Source organism: Dendrobates tinctorius, unplaced genomic scaffold (assembly GCF_039654945.1).
Source record: "Dendrobates tinctorius isolate UK_male_01 unplaced genomic scaffold, ASM3965494v1 ptg000040l, whole genome shotgun sequence".
Taxonomy (NCBI): domain Eukaryota; kingdom Metazoa; phylum Chordata; class Amphibia; order Anura; family Dendrobatidae; genus Dendrobates; species Dendrobates tinctorius.
The window spans coordinates 34,363,769-34,384,625 of record NW_027361708.1 but is presented as its reverse complement, the minus strand read 5'-3'; the positions used below and the strand labels follow the sequence as shown (position 1 = coordinate 34,384,625).

At 43.4% G+C, this 20,857-nt stretch overlaps 1 protein-coding gene across 2 annotated transcripts in view; it reads right to left on the bottom strand.

Moving 5' to 3' along the window:
- CDH23 (cadherin related 23) overlaps positions 1–20,857 on the bottom strand; it is a 1,761,581-nt gene that overhangs the window by 1,007,614 nt on the left and 733,110 nt on the right. For both annotated transcript variants that reach the window (XM_073574902.1, XM_073574903.1), the window contains exon 9: positions 2,109–2,187. In XM_073574902.1, the coding sequence (XP_073431003.1) occupies positions 2,109–2,187 (79 nt within the window). The remainder of the gene's footprint in view (positions 1–2,108; positions 2,188–20,857) is intronic.

The following is a 20,857-nucleotide window of genomic DNA, read 5'->3' as shown; positions in this document are numbered from 1 at the left end:
CTCCCATGACAACTATGTCATATTTTTTGGAGAACTTGGCCATTTGATGCATAAAGAGTTCATCCATATCTTCAGCTTGCACAGGCGGCCTGTAGTAAATGCCTACAATGGTGTCCTTTCCATTGTTATGTCCTTGAATTCTTACCCAAACAGTTTCCACAGAACTCCCAGTCTCTGAAGCTTCAATCTCAGTGCAGATATACACGTTTCTAACATACAATGCGACACCCCCTCCTCGTTTATCAAGTCTGTTTCTTGCAAATAAGTTGTATCCTTCTAGTCTTGTATTCCAATCATGTGTATTGTCCCACCAAGTTTCAGTGATTCCAATGACATCATATTTCTTTTCCTGTGTTAGTAGTTCCAATTCTCCTTGTTTGTTGCCCATGCTTTGTGCATTAGTATAGAAACATTTTAGTTTGTGATTGGTTTCTCTTTCTCCAATATTTTTATTAATTAGATTCTTTTGTCTTTGTTCTTCCTTTCCACTTCTAATAGCAGAGTTCTCAATAGCATTTGTCAGGTGTATGGCTTTTTCTGGTCTTTTGCTTCCCTTCCCATGTTGTTCTAGTTTAAAGCTCTCCTTACAAGTGTAGCAAGGCGACTTCCAAATACATGCTTTCCAGTCTTCGTAAGGTGCACCCCATCTCTAGCAAGTAGTCCATCGTATAAGTAATTCACTCCGTGATCCAGAAATCCAAATCGTTGCTGACGGCACCATCGACGTAGCCAGTTGTTCACCTGCAGAATCTTATTCCACCTCCTTGTTCCATGGCCATCCACTGGAAGGATGGAAGAGAAGACCACCTGCGCTCCCAGTTCTTTTACTTTCTTGCCTAAGTCTTCAAAGTCTCTGCAGATGGTTTCCAGGTCATTTCTTGCGGTGTCATTTGTCCCCACATGTAGCAGGAATGGGTAGTCATCTGTAGGTCTGAAGAGTCATGATACATCTTTAATTTTTGCACCTGGAAGACAGCACATTTCTCTTGAAGTTATATCCGGTCTGCAGATAGCGGCCTCTGTTCATCTCAACAGGGAATCCCCCATGACCACCACTCTCCGTTTCTTCTTCACAACATTTTTCTTTCTCCATCCAGGAGGACTCTGAAGGCGTACAAGGTTGCTGTTTGTTGGCAAAGTCTTATCCTGATGTATTTCTTCATCGTTTTCCTGCGTGAGAGCCTGGTACCGGTTCCTGAGCAGTATGGGTGCTGACTGCCTCCTGATACACCTGCTTCTCCGGGTCACATGTCTCCATTCCTCTGTTTCTTCAGGTGCACTTCGAATTTCTTCTCTTTCTGTAACATGAAGAAATAATTCTGCTCTGTCCAAGAACTCTTCACCTTTCTTAATGATCTTCAACGTTTTTGCAACTTTTGCTCCAACAGGGACACAAGCTTGCATTTGTGGCATGTGAAGTTTGGCTTTTCCACTGGTAAGTCTGTGAACATGTAGCAAGAAATGCAGCTCACCAAATGGCTCCTGGCCTCTTCCATATTGAGATTTCTTAAAAACAATGAAAGATGAGCCAAAATTCCGATTTCCTCTTTTCAGCTGCAACGGCCAAAACCCAGTGATCGTTGAGCTCGCGGAGACTCTTCACTTATCCCAGAAGGCACTGGGATATGCAAATGATCTCCTCAAGACTCTTCCCCTGGTTTTCCGATTTCCTCTTTTTCAAGAGATTGAGCCTATTCTACGGCAACATCTCGGTTGGAATGAATATTGAACAGGTTCTCCACTCAAATGATAAATGTGCCAGTGAGTAGCCATGCTGTGAAAGAAATACAATAACACATACTCCTTCCCATACTCCCAATTCCAGAGCTGCTGGTAGCAGTAACGTCACTGACCACCAGGGACCTGACTGCTAATTGATCATTATTAAGCCTCCAGGTAATCAGGGACCCTGAGCTGATAAGGTAATCAGTGTGAGGGATAAATGGAGTATAGTAACATAATTCTAAAAATATGGGTATGGGATAGTTATCAATTTTGCAATGTAAGAGAAAAGTAACTATGTGTATATGTACTTATTTGTAACAATAAAATATATATGCCGTGATCAGCTGTATGCAATTACAGATGACAGCAAATGTTCTACATACCTGAAACTATGGTGTAACCAATTCCCCTAGGACGCCCTCTGTCTTGATCAATTGCTGTTATCATACGGATCGTTGTCCCCTTTAGAAAGAAAACAATAAAACATTGAACGGTAAGTGACCATATTCATGAAATCAATGAGCATTTCCTAAGAAGATATCTAGAGCTTCCCTCATTCTATCTTTATATATCACAGTTCTACACAAATAAGTCACATTTTATCACAAACTTGAAATTTGACTTCTATTATTTAGTTGCCAGTAATTTGTAGATTAAAGTACCCTTGGCTAACAACTAGACAGTATGGTGCTTTTAATTCTGGTGTTCTTTATTCTTCTGTTTCTCTTTTGGATCTGAAAACATCTCTTGTTAATAATTGTAAAAGGTTAGAATCACAGATGGTGATGGCAAATCTGTGTCTATTTTATCATGCTGTCATACCGCATATAGACATAACAGAAAGTTGGCCTTTCATTTCCTGACAGGTGAGTCATTGGACAACGAAAATCACAATGCATGCTGGAAAGTGAGGGGTCATATGATACAGCTCCTATAGTGCTGGTAGACTGTTGATAAAGAGAAACGGCCCAATTCAATAAAGCAAGAAGGAAGATACAGAAAATGAAAATTAGTATAATATTTGCACATACTAGACTGGTATGTGTAACATTAGCAGTCTTAGGGTGCTTTCACATTGCGTTTTGGCACATGTTGAGGATGGGATTTCTGTCCAAACCCCCAGCAAAATGGGGTTCGGATGTATGCGGCTGACAGGGCCATAGACTGCAATGGTGATGACAGAGCGAATGTGTGCTCTGCTGTGGATCATTTTCAGGACTATACTGTACGGCTACAGGAGGTTGACATTCAGACGTAGTCAACTGCGTCTGAGTGTTCATGTCCTGTAGGCATACAGTCCCGAAAAAGATACACAGCGAAGAGAACATGTGACCTTACAGTCCATGACCCCATCACAGCATACTACGACGGGGCCACTGGACAGATGCAGAAATACAATGTGAAAGCACCCTTAAACAGCTGTGGAATATGGGAGCCCCAGAACCATAGATTTCTACAGGTTTCATGTAGAAGGCCAGGTACACTTAAACTATATGAACTTTCTAGTACAAGTTCCATTCTGAATACTTAAAGGGATATTCCCATGTCCAATATCCTATTCCAATATGTAGTAGGTGTAATAATAATAATATTAGCAAATACCTCCAATTAGAAATGTATTATAGTTTTTCTGATTCACAGTCTTTTTCCTCATGTGCAGCATGTGCAGGGATCGCAGGACCTTAGGTATCCATGGTTATGTCCACTGATGAAGTGACTGTTAGTTAGCTAGTTGCTAGTGGACGTAATCATGAGTACCTAAGGTCCTGAAATGCCCTGCACATGAGGAAAGACATAGCAAATTAGAAACACTGTACTACATTCATAATTGGAAGTATTAGCTAATATAATTTTTATTACACCTACTCCAGGATCTAGGCAATGGGAATACCCCATTACGGAGATAGCAGATGGCAGTTGGTACAGATACAATTCTTTGTATAAGGAAGGAAGGAGGAGCCAAAGATAGAGCTCCTCCCTCCTCCTCCCTTTTCCTAACATCTATATAGAATCTCATCAGTAGCAGCTGCCATCTCCTATCTCAGCAATGGGAAAATGTCCTCAATGAATACATATTTCACCTTAGTTGAGAATTTTGATAATGACTGATCAAATCTGTAAGAGAAAAGAGGTGATTTATCTGCTAATATATAATACAAAGTTGCATATTCTCATGTGCACTATTGATTTATGAAATACAAATTAAAACAACAGTTACGCTTTAACCCTTTACCAGCATCGGACATATTATTACACCAATGTCGGTATACCTGCCTTTGATGTGGGCTCCAGTGATGAGATGCTGACCTGTGCCCACAATAGCCACGGGTGGAATCGCAATCCACCTGCGGCTATTAACTACTTAAATGCCACTGTCAAACACTGACAGCGACATTTAAATGGTGTTTCTGGCCAGTGGGCCCGAAACACGCACACCGGTGACCCACTTGTGTCGGCATGACAAGCCAAGGACACCCGTAGACCTCTATGGTTGTCAGTGCTGAAATGCTATGAGCGCCACAAAGCGATCGGTGCTCATAGCAAGTCAGTAATTCAGCTACAAAGAGGCAATCTGCTCATCGCCTCTAAGTAGCTGAACCAATCGAGTGGTGCCATCTTCTAGCCTCCTATGGAGACTATTGAACCATGGCAAAAGTAAAAAAAAATGTTTTAAAATATAAAAAAATCTAAAAGTTCAAATCACCCTCCATTCAAAATAAAACAAAAAAAATAAAATCACAAATACACATATTAGGTATCACCGCATTCAGAATCGCCCGATCTATCAATAAAAAGGATTAACCCGATCGCTAAACGGCGTAGTGAGAAAAAATTAAAAATGCCAGAATTACGGTTTTTTGGTCGCCACGACATTGCATTAAAATGCAATAATGAGCGATCAAAGATTGTAACTGCACCAAAATGGTATCAATAAAAACGTCAGCTAGGCGTGCAAAAAATACGCCCTCACCTGACCCGAGATCACGAATAATGGAGACGCTACGGGTATCAGAAAATGGCACATTTTTTTTTTTTTCTTTGCAAAGTTTGGATTTTTTTTCACCACTTGGATAGAAAAGAACTTAGACATGTATGGTGTCTATGAACTTGTAATGACCTGGAGAATCATAATGGCAGGTCAGTTTTTCCATTTAGTGAACCTTGCAAAAAAGCCAAACAAAAAGCAAGTGTGGGATTTCACTTTTTTTGCAATTTCATCGCACTTGGAAATTTTTTCCCGTTTTCTTGTAGATGACATGGTAAAATCAATGGTGTCGTTCAAAAGTACAACTCGTCCTGCAAAAAATAAGCCCTCGTATGCCCATATTGACAGAAAATTAAAAAAGTTATGACTCTGGGAAGAAGGGGAGGGAAAAATAAAAACGCAAGACCGAAAAAAAAGCTCCGGGAGTTAAGGGGGTTCAACTAAAAGACTGGGTACTTTCTTAACATTATTCCACTGCAAAATCCAGGCTGCTGTATACCTGAAAGAAGTCACAGAAGCTGTGTGTGTAGTCTAATGATGGGTGAACGTGTTCAGATAACGTGTTATCCGAGCATGCTCGGGTGTTATCTGAGTATCTTGGGCGTGCTTGGATAATATGATCCAGCTCCTGGGGCTGCACGGCTGTTAGGGAATCAACGCATGTTTTGCAGCTGTCTAACATGTGGGGTTTGCAGGTACGCAGAATGCAATGACAAGTTGCGAGACAATTTGGTGATTTCTATAATAACGTTTATAAGTCTAGAGGGAACTTTCCTCAGTCACGGCCTGATCAACAAAAAGGGGTAACACGGATTGCCCTCGCAGGGGCTCTATACAAGCAAACACAAATGGGTAGAACACGACTACTTCCGGCAGTAGCCGGTCACTATAGGGCCGCGGTATGGCCGACTACGAGTCCTTAATTATATTATCAACTTAGCTGTCCAGATGTCCCTTGCCATTCAGGATGGTGGTCTTTCGGCGTAGTAGTTGCTGGGCCCAGTTGCGGAGGCGTTGACGAAGTCTTCGTGCGCTCTGGCGCGCTGATGACACTGGAGCCCCATAGGCCCGGCGGAGTCCTTGGACGGATGGGCCGCAGCCCCTGGACTGGGGCAAGCGGCCGCGATGCGGGGTGGCGGGTGATAGACCACCTGTGCAACTAGCAGCTGCGACGGGGACTCCGCGGTGAGCAAAGGCCTGGCCCTTGACACAGACCGGAGCGGGACAGTGGTGGCCACCGATGGCACTGGACTTGCTGCGGCCACGGGTGAGAGCAGGGCGGCTGCGGGTGGCGGGAGACAGGCCGCAGCCGCAAGCTGGAGTGAGGTGGCAGCAGCCGCAAGCGACCACTGGCAGGCCGCAGCTGTGGGCTGAGGCGAGGCGGCAACGGCCATCGGCTGAGGTAAGGCGGCAGCGGGTCATGGACGGTCGTCCCGGCACCGTCCCTCTGATATCCTCTGTGAGCGTCTCCCCTGGCACTGGTAAGTCTCTCTGGCTCTCAGTCGCTCCCACGGTCTCCTGCTGCTTCTGTCCCAGTCTGCTGACTCATCATCCCGGGAATTCCCCGCCTCCTTTATACTGGTCCCTCCCCCAGCCCAGCTGTCTGTCACAACGGTCCGTCCTTGAACTCTGTCCCCGGAGCCTAGATGACGGCTCTCTTGGTTCCGGACCGGATATTCGACGTGGGCCATTCCTCCCACAAACATACAGGCAATCCATGCATGTGATGAGGTCTCTAACAGCCGTGAATTATGCAGCCGTGAGGACTCAACATATTATCCGATCACGCCCAAGATACTCTGATAACACCCGAACATGCTCGGATAGCGCATTATTTGAGCACGCTCACTCATCACTTGTGTAGACTAAACTACTGAGCTAGCACCCTGTCCCCTTATGTGAGTGTAATGGCAGCAGACAGGGTGGGCGACACAGATGTAAATTAGGAGCACTTAAATAACTGCCCTGTTTCCGCAGCCCCATCTATTTCAAAATAGCAATAAACATTACACTCGCCTTAAAACTTAGGTTTTGGTGTTAAAGCATAGCTGCCAGGACACACATATAATAATAATAATAATAATAATCTCTTTATTTGTATAGCGACAACATATTCCTCAGCGCTTCACATACATTACTTAATGTGGCTGCTCTGTTATGTAGTTACAATAACAGGGGTTTGTGACTGAGGGAATAAAAAGTTAGAATCATCTTTTTTACATAAAAAAATGCTGAATACCTTTAGTACTTATTCCACAAACTACACCATGAGGGAAACAAAATGTTAATTAATGCATTGCTCCAAACTCTCATTTGTGCTTCTCCTTCGCATTCATAGCTTTTTTCAAAGCTGCGAAAAGCACATTCAGGTTTTTTTCCCCCAGCAGAGAAAATGTCATGCTTAGAATTTGCATGCATAATCATAGGGATGGTAGGAAGAACTGGAGTCTCCAGTCACTTTGATCCGGAGCCATAGTTCATCACATACTCAATTGAAAGGTCAGTTTAATTTATTTTCAGAAACAAATAGTTAACCTGGCAATTATGCAATATCTTATAATTTTGCTTCTAGTATCCAATAAATAATTAAACATTCTAATAAATAAATATTATTAAATATATACGCATTAAATGGCAACTTTATGAATGCAAGAAAGCGGTATGCATGCCTCAGGCAAGAATCTGAGTAGACTGTTCATGGAACGATCAATGTAAGTGTATTGCAAGGGGCCGGAAACATTCTAGTCAGATTCTAGCCCGGAGTATGCATATCGCATACTGGCAGACCAAGAGAATTATATCAGAGAATCCTCACAGCACCCATCAATAAAAGTTACAAATACAGTTTATATTTTAGTAGCTAACTAATCAGCATTTGGTAGTCTGCATGCTGTGAGTATTCTCTGGTGCCTGCGCCAGGAGTGAGTGGTCATGAGACCACAAGTATTCAATTTGCATACTTCCGACCACAGTTGAACTAGACGTGTCCATCTTCACTAAACACACTTGCATTGAGTGAGGCAATGCACGTCACCACATGTACTGTATGTGTATTTCATACTTATGCTGACAAGTATGTAGTCATTGACATAAAGTGATTGACTACAGACTTGTTTTTGACGGAACAAACCCTTTACCTGCTTTCACCTTCATACCGGGGCCAAATTTTACAATTCTGACCACTGTCACTTTATGAGGTAATAATTCTGGAATGCTTCAACAGATCCTACTGATTCTAAGAATGTTTTTTCATGATATATTGTACTTCATGACACTGGTAAACTTTCTTCAATAAGAAATGTGTTTATTTGTGAAAAAAAAAAAAATTAGGGGAAAATTCTGAAAATTTTGCAGTTTCCAAAATGTTTTCATTTTATACCCTTAAACCACAGAGTTATGTCACACAAAATAGTTAATAAATAACATTTCCCACATGTCTACTTCACATCAGCACAATTTTTGAAACATAATTTTTTTCGTTAGGAGGGTTAAAATTTTGACCAGTGGTTTCTCTTTTTTCCAACAAAATTTAAATAACCCTTTTATTAGAGCCCTCTTCACAGTTGAAGTGACTGAGGGGCCGACATGACAGGAAATACCCACAGTTGATACCATTCTAAAAACTGCTCCCCTCAAGGTGCTTAAAACCACATTCAAGAGTTTATTTACCCTTCAGGTGCGTCACAGAAATGTTTGCAATGTGGAAGGAAAAAATAAACATTTAACTTTTTTCACAAAAATGTTTCTTTAGACCCAAATTTCTTTATTTTCACAAGGGCAACAGGAAAAAATGCACAGTAAATTTTGTAGCACAATTTCTCCTGCATATGTGGGGTAAAAGTACTGTTTGGGTGCATGGCAGGTTTGGAGGAGAAGGAGCACCGTTTGACTTTTTCAATGCAAAATTGGCTGGAATCGTGAGCGGACGCCATGTCGTGTTTGAAGAGCCCCTAATGTGCCTAAACAGTGCAAACCTCCCACAAGTGACCCAATTTTGGAAACTAGACCCCTCAAGGACTTTATTAAGATTTGTTGTGAGCACCATGAACACTCAGGTGCTTCGCAAAAATTTATAAAACTGAACCGTGGAAACAAAAACTCAAATTTTTTCCACAGAAATGTTTATTAGCCCCATTTTTTTATTTTCACAAAGGTAACAAGAGAAAATGAATGCCAAACATGGTTGAGAAATTTCTCATTAGTACGCCTCAATCTCAAAGAAAAAAAGACAGATTATATGCAAGACAGCATCCACAGTGTCTGTATCTGCCTCATTATATTGACTCTTCCACTGGGGGTTCCATCTGAATCATGTATTTCAGAGATTACACTAAAACCCCACTGTAAGCGCTCAGCACAGAGCACAGGATAAATATAAACCGAACCTTGCTGTGATATTTGGGAGGCAAAATGAACAAATCAGTCGTATATTTCAGAGATTTACTCTGAAACCCCGGTGTAAGTGCTCAGTGCAGAGCACAGGAAAAATATGAGTAGAGCTTTACTGCAATGTTTGGTAGGTAGAATGTACAAATCAACATCAGGTGAAGAATTGGTTTTATTTATTTTTTATGCCATTACTTGTGCATTATAAGTGATTAGACAACTTTATACTTTGGGTTGGTGTGATTAAAGGAATACCAAATTTACAAATTTATATATTTTTTTGTTTGGCTGCTGTCACACATTTGCTTTTTTTGCAAAACTAGTTTTTGCATCACCATATTTTGATAGGTATATTTTTTTTCATATTTCTGCTGACAGAGTGATGTTAGGTCTTGTTTTTTGTAGGAAGAGTTGATGTTTTATTGGTACTATTTTTGGGCACATGACATTTTTTGATCACTTTCTAGTTCCATATTTGCACAATGAACAAAAACCAGCAATTCAGGTTGCTTTGATAGCAGCTTTCAGCTCGTCTGAATTGTTGGGTCTGGTGTCTCTCATCTTCCTCTTGACAATACTCCATAAATTCTCTATGGGGTTAAGTTCAGGCGAGTTTGCTGGCCAATCAAACACAGTGATACCGTTGTTTTTAAACCAGATATTGGTACTTTTTCAGTGTGGACATGTGTGTGCCAAGTCCTGCTGGAGAATGAAATTTCCATCTCCAAAAAGCTTGTCGGCAGAGGGAAGCATGAAATGCTCTAAAATTTCATAGTAATTGCCCATGCTGACATTGTTATGGAAAAAACACAATGGACCTGCACCAGCAGATAACATGGCTCCCCAAAACATCACTGATTGTGGAAACTTCACACTATACCTCAAGCAGCTTGGATTGTGAGCCTCTCCACTCTTCTTCCAGACTCTGGGACCTTGATTTTCAAAGGAAATGCAAAATTTACTTTCATCTGAAAACAACACCTTGGACCACTGAGCAACAGTCCAGTTCTTTTTCTCCTTGTTTGTGGTGGCTCTTAAAGCAATGCTCCAGCAGCAGTCCGCTCCTTGTGAATCTCCCCAAAATTTTTGAATGACCTTTTCTTAACAATCCTTTCAAGGCTGTGGTTATCACAGTTGCTTGTGATAACACACTGTTTCTTTCCACTTAACTTTCCATTAATATGCTTGGATACAGCACTCTATGAACAACCAGCTTCTTTAGCGATGACTAGTGATGAGCGAATATATTCGTCACTATTCGTTAATCGCACAAATAGTACGCTATTCTTTACTCGGTGAGTAATGTGCTTTTCGCCTCGGCATATTCGAGTGACCCGCTCAATATGTTTGGTGCTTTATTTGCTTGCCAATCACAGTAATGGTGGCACCATGTTTGGTGTGGCATTACTGTAATTGGCTGCCTGAATACTGTGTGTTTATCGTGCTGTCATGTGCATGACAGTGCGGCAAGCACCGCTTCTGATTGGCGGTGTATTCATGACCACCAGTCAGAGAGCTGCAGTTTCCACTCTGTCAAAAGACAGCATGAGTGTGCAGCTGTGGTCGTAGGTATAAAGTTCACCTCCAGTCACTGGTGTTACCTGATGGGACTACAGCTTCCATCAGCCGGCATCTACTGCCGCTTATAACAGCGAGAGCAGGAGTGTCTGATGGGAGTATTCATCAGCCGGCTCCTGCACTGTAAATAATTTTAAAAGAATCCGCCATGGGTTCCCCTGTATTTTTGATAACCAGCCAGACAAAACTCACAGTAGGGGACTGCAACCCTCAGCTATCAGCTTCAGCATGTCTGGTTATCAAGAATAGAGGGGTCCCCACACCGTATTTTTTAATTATTTAATGGCTTGGGGTCCCCCCCATTTTTGACAACCAGCCTTGCTAAAGCAGACAGCTGGGGGCTGGTATTCTCAGGCTGGTAAGGGGCCATAGATATTGGCCCCCCAGCCTAAAAATAGCAGCCCACCACTGCCCAGAAAAGGCACATCTTTAGATGCGCCAATTATGGCGCTTTGCCCTGCTCTTCCCACTTGCCTTGTAGTGTTGGCAAGTGGGCTTCATATTTGTGGGGTTGATGTCATTTTTGTAATGTCCAGTGACATCCAAGCCCATGGCTTAGTAATGAAGAGGCGTCTATGAGACACCTCTCTATTACTAATCCTATAGTTATGTGGTAAATAAAGACACATCCAGAATAAAGTCCTTTATTAGAAATCAAACAAAACACACTTTTCAATTTTTATTTAAAAATAACAAACACAGTTATACTCACCTAACACGTAATTCCACCGAAGCCCTCGATCTCCTGTAATAAACCAAAAATAAAAAAAACAACAATATCCCTCACCTCTCCGTAGTTCTGTCTCATGACATAATCCATGTCTGGGGGCACAAACAGTTTTCAACCTTGATGGTGCCAAGATGCGACCATCAGGCTGAGAACCACTGGTAAATGAGCTGCTGAGAGCGCAGCGTCAGTGACTAGCGGTGACATCATTGAGGTTACCTTCAATCACTGAGGCTGCGTTCCCAGCAGGGTTGAACTGCTGTGACCTCAGCACCATGGGAAAGAGTCAGTGATGAGGTTACCACAGTTCAAGTTCAGTGACTTCACCGCAGATCACCATGAGAATTTCTCATGCACAGCTCCTGTGGATACAAAATCACCTCTACATATCCATATGTCCAAGGTTGGAAAGTACTTATCAACCTGGACATATGGATACATCCAAGGTCTTGAAGAGGTTAGGGTATTACTTAGGCTGCAGTGCTTAAGTAAAAACTACTGTTGAAATATTTATCCACTGGTAAACGAGAACCCAAAATATACCAAAAAAAACAATCCTAACAACATTCTTCCACCTCCACCAACCTTAACTGTGATTGGCTGTAGTAATCTCGTGCACTGTAATCACAGCTGTAACTTATTAACAAAGATCAAGAGGAGTGATAGACAGCTGGTACTATGACATTGCCCAGTACGAATAGCTGAGTTAATTACTTTTGTATAGAACAAGTTAGTCGGGGTTAAATTGCATTAACAGAAAACCCTTTTAAAGAAAACTTGACACCTTCAAAAATGCTAGTTACCTGCAAATGTAAGAGTAATCTGCAAGTAAATAACATTTACATCATGTCTGGCAGGCTGACTATAAATGTGGATTTGTATAAATTGCTACCATTGGATAACTGTACACCATGTGCACATTTAGGCAAGTGAGTGTTTTGACCATATCGTCCTTTTTCTTCATATTTTCCAATTCCGAGCTGTATAAACTTGAATGCTTATTGGATGAAGCAGATCAGATGATGTATATTTGTGTAATGAGGGAAGTGCGGCCTAAAGATATCAACACCCTTTATCAAGGAGAGCAGAATTATTACGCAGCTTTTAGTCAGGCAAATGGCCCCAAAAAAATATTTATCTGACTAAAGAGTTAAAATTTGTTACAAGTCTTACAGAGGGATGCAGCACTCTAGAAATTTCTAAGATATTGGGGCATGATCACAGAACCATCAAAAGTTTACTGCATAAAATGTGTTGAGAAAAAAAACCACAATATCTGCCAGTGATTAGAGAAGAATAAAACTTGAAGTGACCAGGAGCCAATTATTCTCCAATGCTGTCATATTCCAGAACTGCAACCTCTATTGAGTGTCCAGGAGAACAAGGTGACAGACATGGCCGAGGTAAAAAAAAAAAAAAATCTGACCACCACTGAATAAGACAAAGAAACTAAATTAAGAAATGAAGACTGGGTCAAGAAATAGCTGAAGACAGGATTTTCAAAGGCTTTATAGAAGATGGGATGAGAGTGACTATATACCAAATAGATGGGCCTCTGTAATGGGCACAGACGTCCACTTCGACTCAGATGCCAATAAGTTGCAGGTGAGATAAGGTGCTGAATGACATAAGTAGACTAACAATATTCTACTGTCATAGAAAAAGAAATTGGGGTACAGAAGTTTTTTCTCATTACAATTTAGAACATAAATCTCAAGTCTAAAGTAAAGAGTCAACGTGGGAAGTTCTGAATCAAAGCTTAAATAACTTCTTGAACCATTGCCAACTTGTTGTTCATTGCTTTGATCTCCCCAATAGAATGTTCAGAATATATCCTTCATTCTTCATTCCAAAAGCTTTATCCATAAATCCCTGGTCAGTGACCTTTGTACAGTTCAGAGTTGCTGGATCTAGTATCCGCAAGAGACCTTGTAAATCACAAATGCAATGGCTTTCCAGAAGCTTCCTATGCAATTGAGAAAAGTAATTATAGACAAAAGAAAAGGCTTGGATGAATGGATTGAAGACAAGAGAGAATGATCAAGATTCAGGGTTCCATCCTGAGAATTTATTGTACTTTAATTCACTGTTCCAGAAGGAGAGATATGAGCTCAAATCCTTCAAACAGACTATTTCTCTATTTAAAAGACTAGGTAGAGGCGTCGCTCTATCTGACAGCGTGCTGGTCACCTGTCAAACATAGGAGCACAGTTTAGAATGATAAGTGGCAGACGACTGTGCTGCACATTTTAAATGAAAACAGTAGCCAGCAAAAAGTGAATTCACTACATCTACTGCCATGTCTGAAAGGAGTTATACTGTCTCCAGTAAGTTATAGATAGCATTTTTACAGCTCATTTCCGATCAGCAATGTTAAATCATTCAGTGGAGAGAGAAGTGTAAATGAATCAAGCCAAGCAAAATAAGGTGAGTAAAGTCCCTGGAATCTATCGACAATATACTAAATAAATAGGTCCTCATACTATAACAAGGATATCACTAGCAAATTCATATTTTAAATCATTTTCGCATATGAGTATAACTGAGCTCTCTCCACATGCAGTAGCTGAGATCTAATTACTTCTCTTAACCATTTATATGCTGCTGTCAATCTCTCACAGTAGCATTTAAACGGAATGCTTACCGCTGCGTACCGATGGTTTATCATGGCTGCCTACTTGGCATTCTGTGAAGCCTAGTAACAGACTGAGCCCAATGCTAGACTGCGTTTTACACTGTATTCTTCAAAATTGTTGTATTGAAATATATAGTACAATCAATTAGATGATTGCAGGATTATAGTGTCCTAGGAGCTGTTTTTCAACATGACACGAGGATACATGTTGCTTGTGCTACTGTGAGCAGCCTGCAGGATGTAAAGCATGGCTGAAGGATCTTTGGACTTGTCTCCCATGTAGCACACCTGGGATATCATTGCAAAGGGAGCTGCGTGCAGTGGGTTTGGATGATTATGTGCACACATGCATTCAGCATAGCAGACAGCCATTAATAACCTAAGACAACCATTAGTAACCTCATTGATAGCATGATAAGGAGAGTAAGTGCATGCATTTCTATGTGTGGCACTTATACTCGATACTGAATAAATCGAGATGTTTTGAATATTTAGCTTCAATTTTTTCATTATTTGCACCTCATTAACATGTCTATCATTTCAATGAATTTCCTAATTCCACTACTTCTACATTCTAATGCTACAATTTTAATATTGAGGAGTATACTTCATTAAATCCAAGTATTTCATTCAATACCTTTACTGTAAGTGTATATAGTGGACATAAAAGTCACTCGTTAAAACATCATAAATTTGTCATATAAAAAAATCATAACAAGATGAATAATTTCAGAACTTTTTAGACATTTACTGTCACATAGCTTTACAATTCAAATGAAAAACAAACTGAAATCTTTTCGGGTAGAAAAATAAAAATAAAGAGATAAAAGAATATAGTAGCTGTCATGATCACAGTGCGGGTTTGACTCGCACACGTGGGGTTAATGTATGGAACCAGTGCTGATGACTGGCATTTCTGGGGTTAAAGGTTGTGATCCCGGTGCAGGCTTACCTGCACACCTGGGGCTATGATTGTGGCCTCTCCCTGGTTCTGGGGGAGGCTTCTTATAGCCTCAGAATGCTCCCATCCCTGTCAGTTATACTTTCGCCCTTGGCATTGTGTGGTGACCCCTGAGTGTGTTAGTGCTGTGTTCTGGTTACTTGAATCTCTGTGTATGACTCGGTCTGTTCCCTGGATATTGCTTTGGATTCTGCCTGGTACTTCCTATGTCTCTTTGGTTTTGATCTCTGCTTGGCCCTGATTATCCGCTCTGTCTCCTCCCTGGTACTGTACTGTGATCCTGTGTATGACCTTTGGCTTTGTCTGATCTCCCGTCTGTTTATCCCTCCTGTACCTCGTTTGACTGTACTGTACATGACTTCTGCTTTGCCTTAATCTGAGTTCTCTGGCTTCTCTGATGCTAAGCCCCGCCCCCTTGCAGTCACATGACCATAGGTCCTGTGCAAGCTTGCTCATTTTCAGTGTCCGCAGGTCCCGTGCCTCTTTACTTTCCAGCGCTGACTGGTCCCTGACACTATTAGCTTGAAGCATGCATTGTCACCGCTGCTGCCACTCCACAGGTATCTTTTAGCACGGCTTCTGTACTCAGGACATGCGCACTGGCTCTATGAGCAAGTGTGGTGCGGTGTATCTGACATTATAACTGATCGTTTCAGGTTTTGTTTTTTTTTTTCTGAAGGAAAAAAAAAAAAAAGTGTGTGTTATCCTCATGGATCCCATACAAGCCTTGGCTGATCAGGTCAAGCACCTGACCCAAATGTTCCATAAGCTCAATGTGGCACAACGCACGATGGCCCAGACCCAGCAACAGTTGGTGGTTACTGTGCAGGGGGCTGTCGATGCAGGGGCTTCTACTTCTGGGGGTAGGGATGTGTCATTAGCGTCCCCCGAATCTCCGGTCAAATTGCCAGACCTTTTCTCAGGGGATAAAAAGGAGTTCAGGTCTTTCAGAGAAGGATGCAAGCTTTTTTTTTCTCTAAGGCCCCGCTCCTCCGGGGATGAGTTCCAGAGGGTGGGGGTCATTATTTCCCTACTTCGGGGGGCTCCGCAAGCATGGGCTTTCTCTCTGTCTTCCTCTGCTCCTGAACGTATGTCAGTGAACGCATTCTTTGAGGCCCTCGGGCACATTTATGATGAACCTGACAGAGTGCGATTGGCAGAGGACATGTTGATGAGTGTCTGTCAGGGGAAACACTCAGCTGAGTGGTTTTGTTCTGAGTTCCGCCGCTGGGCGGCAGAGGTCTCCTGGAGCGACGCCGCACTCCGAGGACTCTTTCGCAGAGGCTTGTCCGAGCGGCTGCAGGATGCCTTGGCGTTACATCCCCCACCTAACTCTCTTGAGCATGCCATGACCAGGCCGTCCGGATGGACCGCAGGCTGCGGGCCAGAGGGGTGATGCAGGTGGATACTCCATTATTCCCCAGTGGAAAAGAGACTGCCCCTGAGCCCATGGATGTAGGCGCCCTCTCCCTGAAGGATACGGAGAGGAAATGCCAGAAGGACAAGCAGTTATGCTTTTACTGCGGTAAAATGGGACATTGGAAAAGGGAGTGCCCGAATTGCCCATCTTCAAACCCGGTCGGCGGGAAACGACTACGTCTGGGTAGTCAACGGGGAGGCTACTCAGACCCTCAGGTACCATTTTCCTCGTTTTCTAAAGTAGTACTGCCTGTGGAACTGTTTGTGGATGGTAGTTCTTTTTCCTCTACAGCCTTCGTGGACTGCGGATCATCTATTAATCTTATTGACTCCCAATTGGTCACACACTGCAAGATAGGGACAGTTAGGCTCAAGGTTCCGATCAAGGTGATGGCCATTGACTCATCTCCCCTCACTAAGGAGGGAATTCGCTTTATGTCTGATGTGTTTTCGCTCAGAGTGGGCGCTACTCATGTGGAAAACATAAGTTGTTTTGTGCTGGACAATCTACCTGCAGGGTTGGTGTTGGGCATGCCCTGGTTACAACGCCATAACCCAGTTATTAACTGGAAAACGGGGGAGATTGTTCAATGGGGGTTTAATAATTTTGAGTTATGTGATAAAGCCACACTGCTGGTGGAACCTGTTAAATCTGTGTCTGTATCATCTGTCGAGCTGGAAGGTATTCCGGAATGCCTGAAGGACTTCGAAGATGTATTCTCCGAAAGCGAGGCCGAGATGTTACTGCCACATAGACCCTTTGACTGCGCTATTGAGCTGGTCCCGGTGGCTAAATTACCCAAAGCCCGTCTGTTTAATTTGTCCGGTCCTGAGTGCTTGGCTATGAAGGAGTACATTACTGAAAGTCTGCGCAAAGGACACATACGTCCTTCAGTCTCACCTGTGGCAGCTGGTTTCTTTTTTGTAAAGAAAAAAGATGGCGGGTTATGTCCCTGTCTCGACTTCCGGGAGCTTAATCAAATTACTGTACGGAATACGTACCCCCTTCCGTTGATTCCCGATTTATGTAACCAACTATTTGGTCCTCGCTCGCAAAAGAGGCCTTTTCAAAGCTGAAAAAATGTTTTATGTCTGCTCCTGTGTTAGTGCAGCCAGATCCATCCAAACCATTCGTCGTGGAAGTGGACGCCTCTGAGGTGGGGGTGGGGGCGGTGTTGTCCCAAGGGCCTGCCACTTTAACCAACCTCAGGCCATGTGCTTTCTTTTCCAAGATGTTCTCTGCTGCGGAAAGAAATTACGACGTAAGCAATAGAGAGCTTCTTGCGGTCAAATTGGCGTTTGAAGAATGGAGGCACTTTTTGGAGGGGGCCAGTCATCCGGTTACGGTGATCATGGATCACAAAAATTTGTCGTACATTGAGTCTGCTAAAAGACTAATGCCCAGACAGGCCCGTTGGTCACTTTTTTTTCCCCGTTTTCAGTTTACAATTACATTTCGTCCAAGGTCTAAGAATGTCAAGGCTGACGCCTTATCACGCAGTTTTCAGCCGGTGTCGCCCCCTGAGCCACCGTCCTCCATTCTTCACCCTGGGGTTGTGATAGCAGAGGTCTCATCTGAATTGGAACGGGAGATTCAGGGGGCCCAGTCGCAGGCCTCGGCGGCCAAGCCGGAGGGGAAGTTGTTTGTCCCAGAGCAACTTCGCCTGAAACTCTTGCAGGAGTTCCATGAATCCAAGCTGAGTGCTCACCCTGGTATTTCAGCCACACGTCTGGCGGTGGCTAGGATCTTTTGGTGGCCTACCCTTGGTTCGGACATAAAAAAATTCATTGCTGGTTGTGGGGTCTGCGCTTGTTCTAAAAGCTCTCATAGCCGGCCGGCAGGGGAGCTGATACCCTTGGCAGTGCCCGAAAGGCCATGGACTCACTTATCCATGGATTTTGTTACCAATCTCCCTCCATCTAAGGGTAATTCAGTGTTATGGGTAGTGGTGGACAGGTTTTCTAAGCAGGCTCATTTCGTACCCCTGTCCGCACTACCGTCAGCTGAGACGTTGTCCAGGTTGTTTGTGCAGCATGTGATCCGGTTGCATGGGGTACCCCTGAATGTTGTGTCTGATCATGGTGTGCAGTTTGTGGCTAAGTTGTGGCGTGCTTTCTGCAAAAAATTAGGTATGTCTCTGTCCTTTTCGTCTGCATACCATCCTGAGAGCAATGGGCAGACGGAGCGCACTAACCAATCCCTGGAACAGATTCTCAGGTGTCTAACCTCTGCTAGACAGAATGACTGGTACGATGCACTGCCGTTGGCTGAATTTGCCTTCAATAGTCGGGTGAGTCAATCCACGGGTATGACTCCTTTTTTGATCAATTATGGGTTCAGTCCTCATTTTGGTGAGTTTTCTCATCTGGATTCGGGGTGCCCTGGGGCTGAGGACTCTGTTCAGCGGTTAAAAGATACATGGGCAGAAGTCCAACGGCGTATATCTAGGTCTCAAGGCAGGTATAAGTTTTTCGCAGACAGGAAACGAACACCTGGTCCCATGTTTCGGGTGGGAGAGAAAGTTTGGCTCTCCACGCAAAACATTAAGTTAAAGGTTCCGTCAGCCAAGTTGGGGCCCAAATTCATTGGCCCGTACAAGATTGTGGAAAAAATCAATCCAGTGGTGTATAGGCTGTGCCTTCCACCCTCTTTCAAGATCCCTAACGTCTTCCACAAATCTCTACTGAAACCTTTTGAAGCAGTCCGGGGAGACTCCGAGTCTGCTGCTCCTCCTGTTTTGGCCGAGGGGCAGGTGGAGTACGAGGTTGGTCATATCGTAGATTCCATGTTGGTACGGCGGTCGGTACAGTACCTGGTTCATTGGAAGGGGTATGGACCGGAGGACAGGTCCTGGGTACCGGCCCGGTTGATGCATGTTGATCGCCTGGTGCGGGCTTTCCATGCTAGGTACCCGGGCAGGCCTGGGGGTCCAGAGGCCCCCCGTTGAGAGGGGGGTACTGTCATGATCTCAGTGCGGGTTTGACTCGCACACGTGGGGTTAATGTATGGAACCAGTGCTGATGACTGGCATTTCTGGGGTTAAAGGTTGTGATCCCGGTGCAGGCTTACCTGCACACCTGGGGATATGATTGTGGCCTCTCCCTGGTTCTGGGGGAGGCTTCTTATAGCCTCAGGATGCTCCCATCCCTGTCAGTTATACTTTCGCCCTTGGCATTGTGTGGTGACCCCTGAGTGTGTTAGTACTGTGTTCTGGTTACTTGATTCTCTGTGTATGACTCGGTCTGTTCTCTGGATATCGCTTTGGATTCTGCCTGGTACCTCCTATGTCTGATTGGTTTTGATCTCTGCTTGGCCCTGATTATCCATTCTGTCTCCTCCCTGGTACTGTACTGTGATCCTGTGTATGACCTTTGGCTTTGTCTGACCTCCCGTCTGTTTATCCCTCCTGTACCTCGTTTGACTGTACTGTACATGACTTCTGTTTTGCCTGAATCTGAGTTCTCTGGCTTCTCTGATGCTAAGCCCCGCCCCCTTGCAGTCACATGACCATAGGTCCTGTGCAAGCTTGCTCATTTTCAGTGTCCGCAGGTCCCGTGCCTCTTTACTTTCCAGCGCTGACTGGTCCCTGACACTATTAGCTTGAAGCACGCATTGTCACCGCTGCTGCCACTCCACAGGTATCTTTTAACACGGCTTCTGTACTCAGGACACGCGCACTGGCTCTATGAGCAAGTGTGGTGCGGTGTCTCTGACAGTAGCATAAATATGCACATCCTTAAAACCAATACTTTGTTGAAGTACCCTTTGAATTTATTACAGTAGTCACTCTTTTTTGGTATGAGTCTATAAGCATCGCAAAATCTTTGCCTACTCTTCCTTGCATTAGGGCTCCAAGATTAACTCCTGGGTACAGCGCCCTCTTCAGGATGCCCACAGATTTTCAATTAGATTCAGGTCTTGGCTCTGGGTGGGCCATTCCAAAACTTTGATCTTCTTCTGGTACAGCCATTTTTTCATTCTTTTGTGGTATGCTTACTGTCATTGTCATGCTGAAAGGAGACATTCCTCTCCATCTTCAGTTTTTTAGCTGAGGCTGATATTTGGAATTGTTCAATATTCTTTCCACCTTAACTAAAGCCCCAAAGCTTTAGCTCCAGCTGCCAAAAAAAACAGTCACAAAGCATAATGCTGCCTCCACCATGATCCACCAAATATACCAAAAGTTAATAATGGCCAAAAGTTAAACCTATGTCTCATCAGAACATAACACGTTTTAACACATACTTTTAGCAGATTTGATGTAGGTTTGGGAAAAACACAGCCAGGCTTGGATGTTTTTCTTTGTAACAAAAGGCTCCTGTCTTGCCACCCTACTCTACAGGAGAAAACCGGAGATTCTTGTCACATGCGGTACACAACCATTGCTTCCCTGAAATTCATGCAGCTCCTAAAATGTTGCTGTAGGTTTTTAACAACCT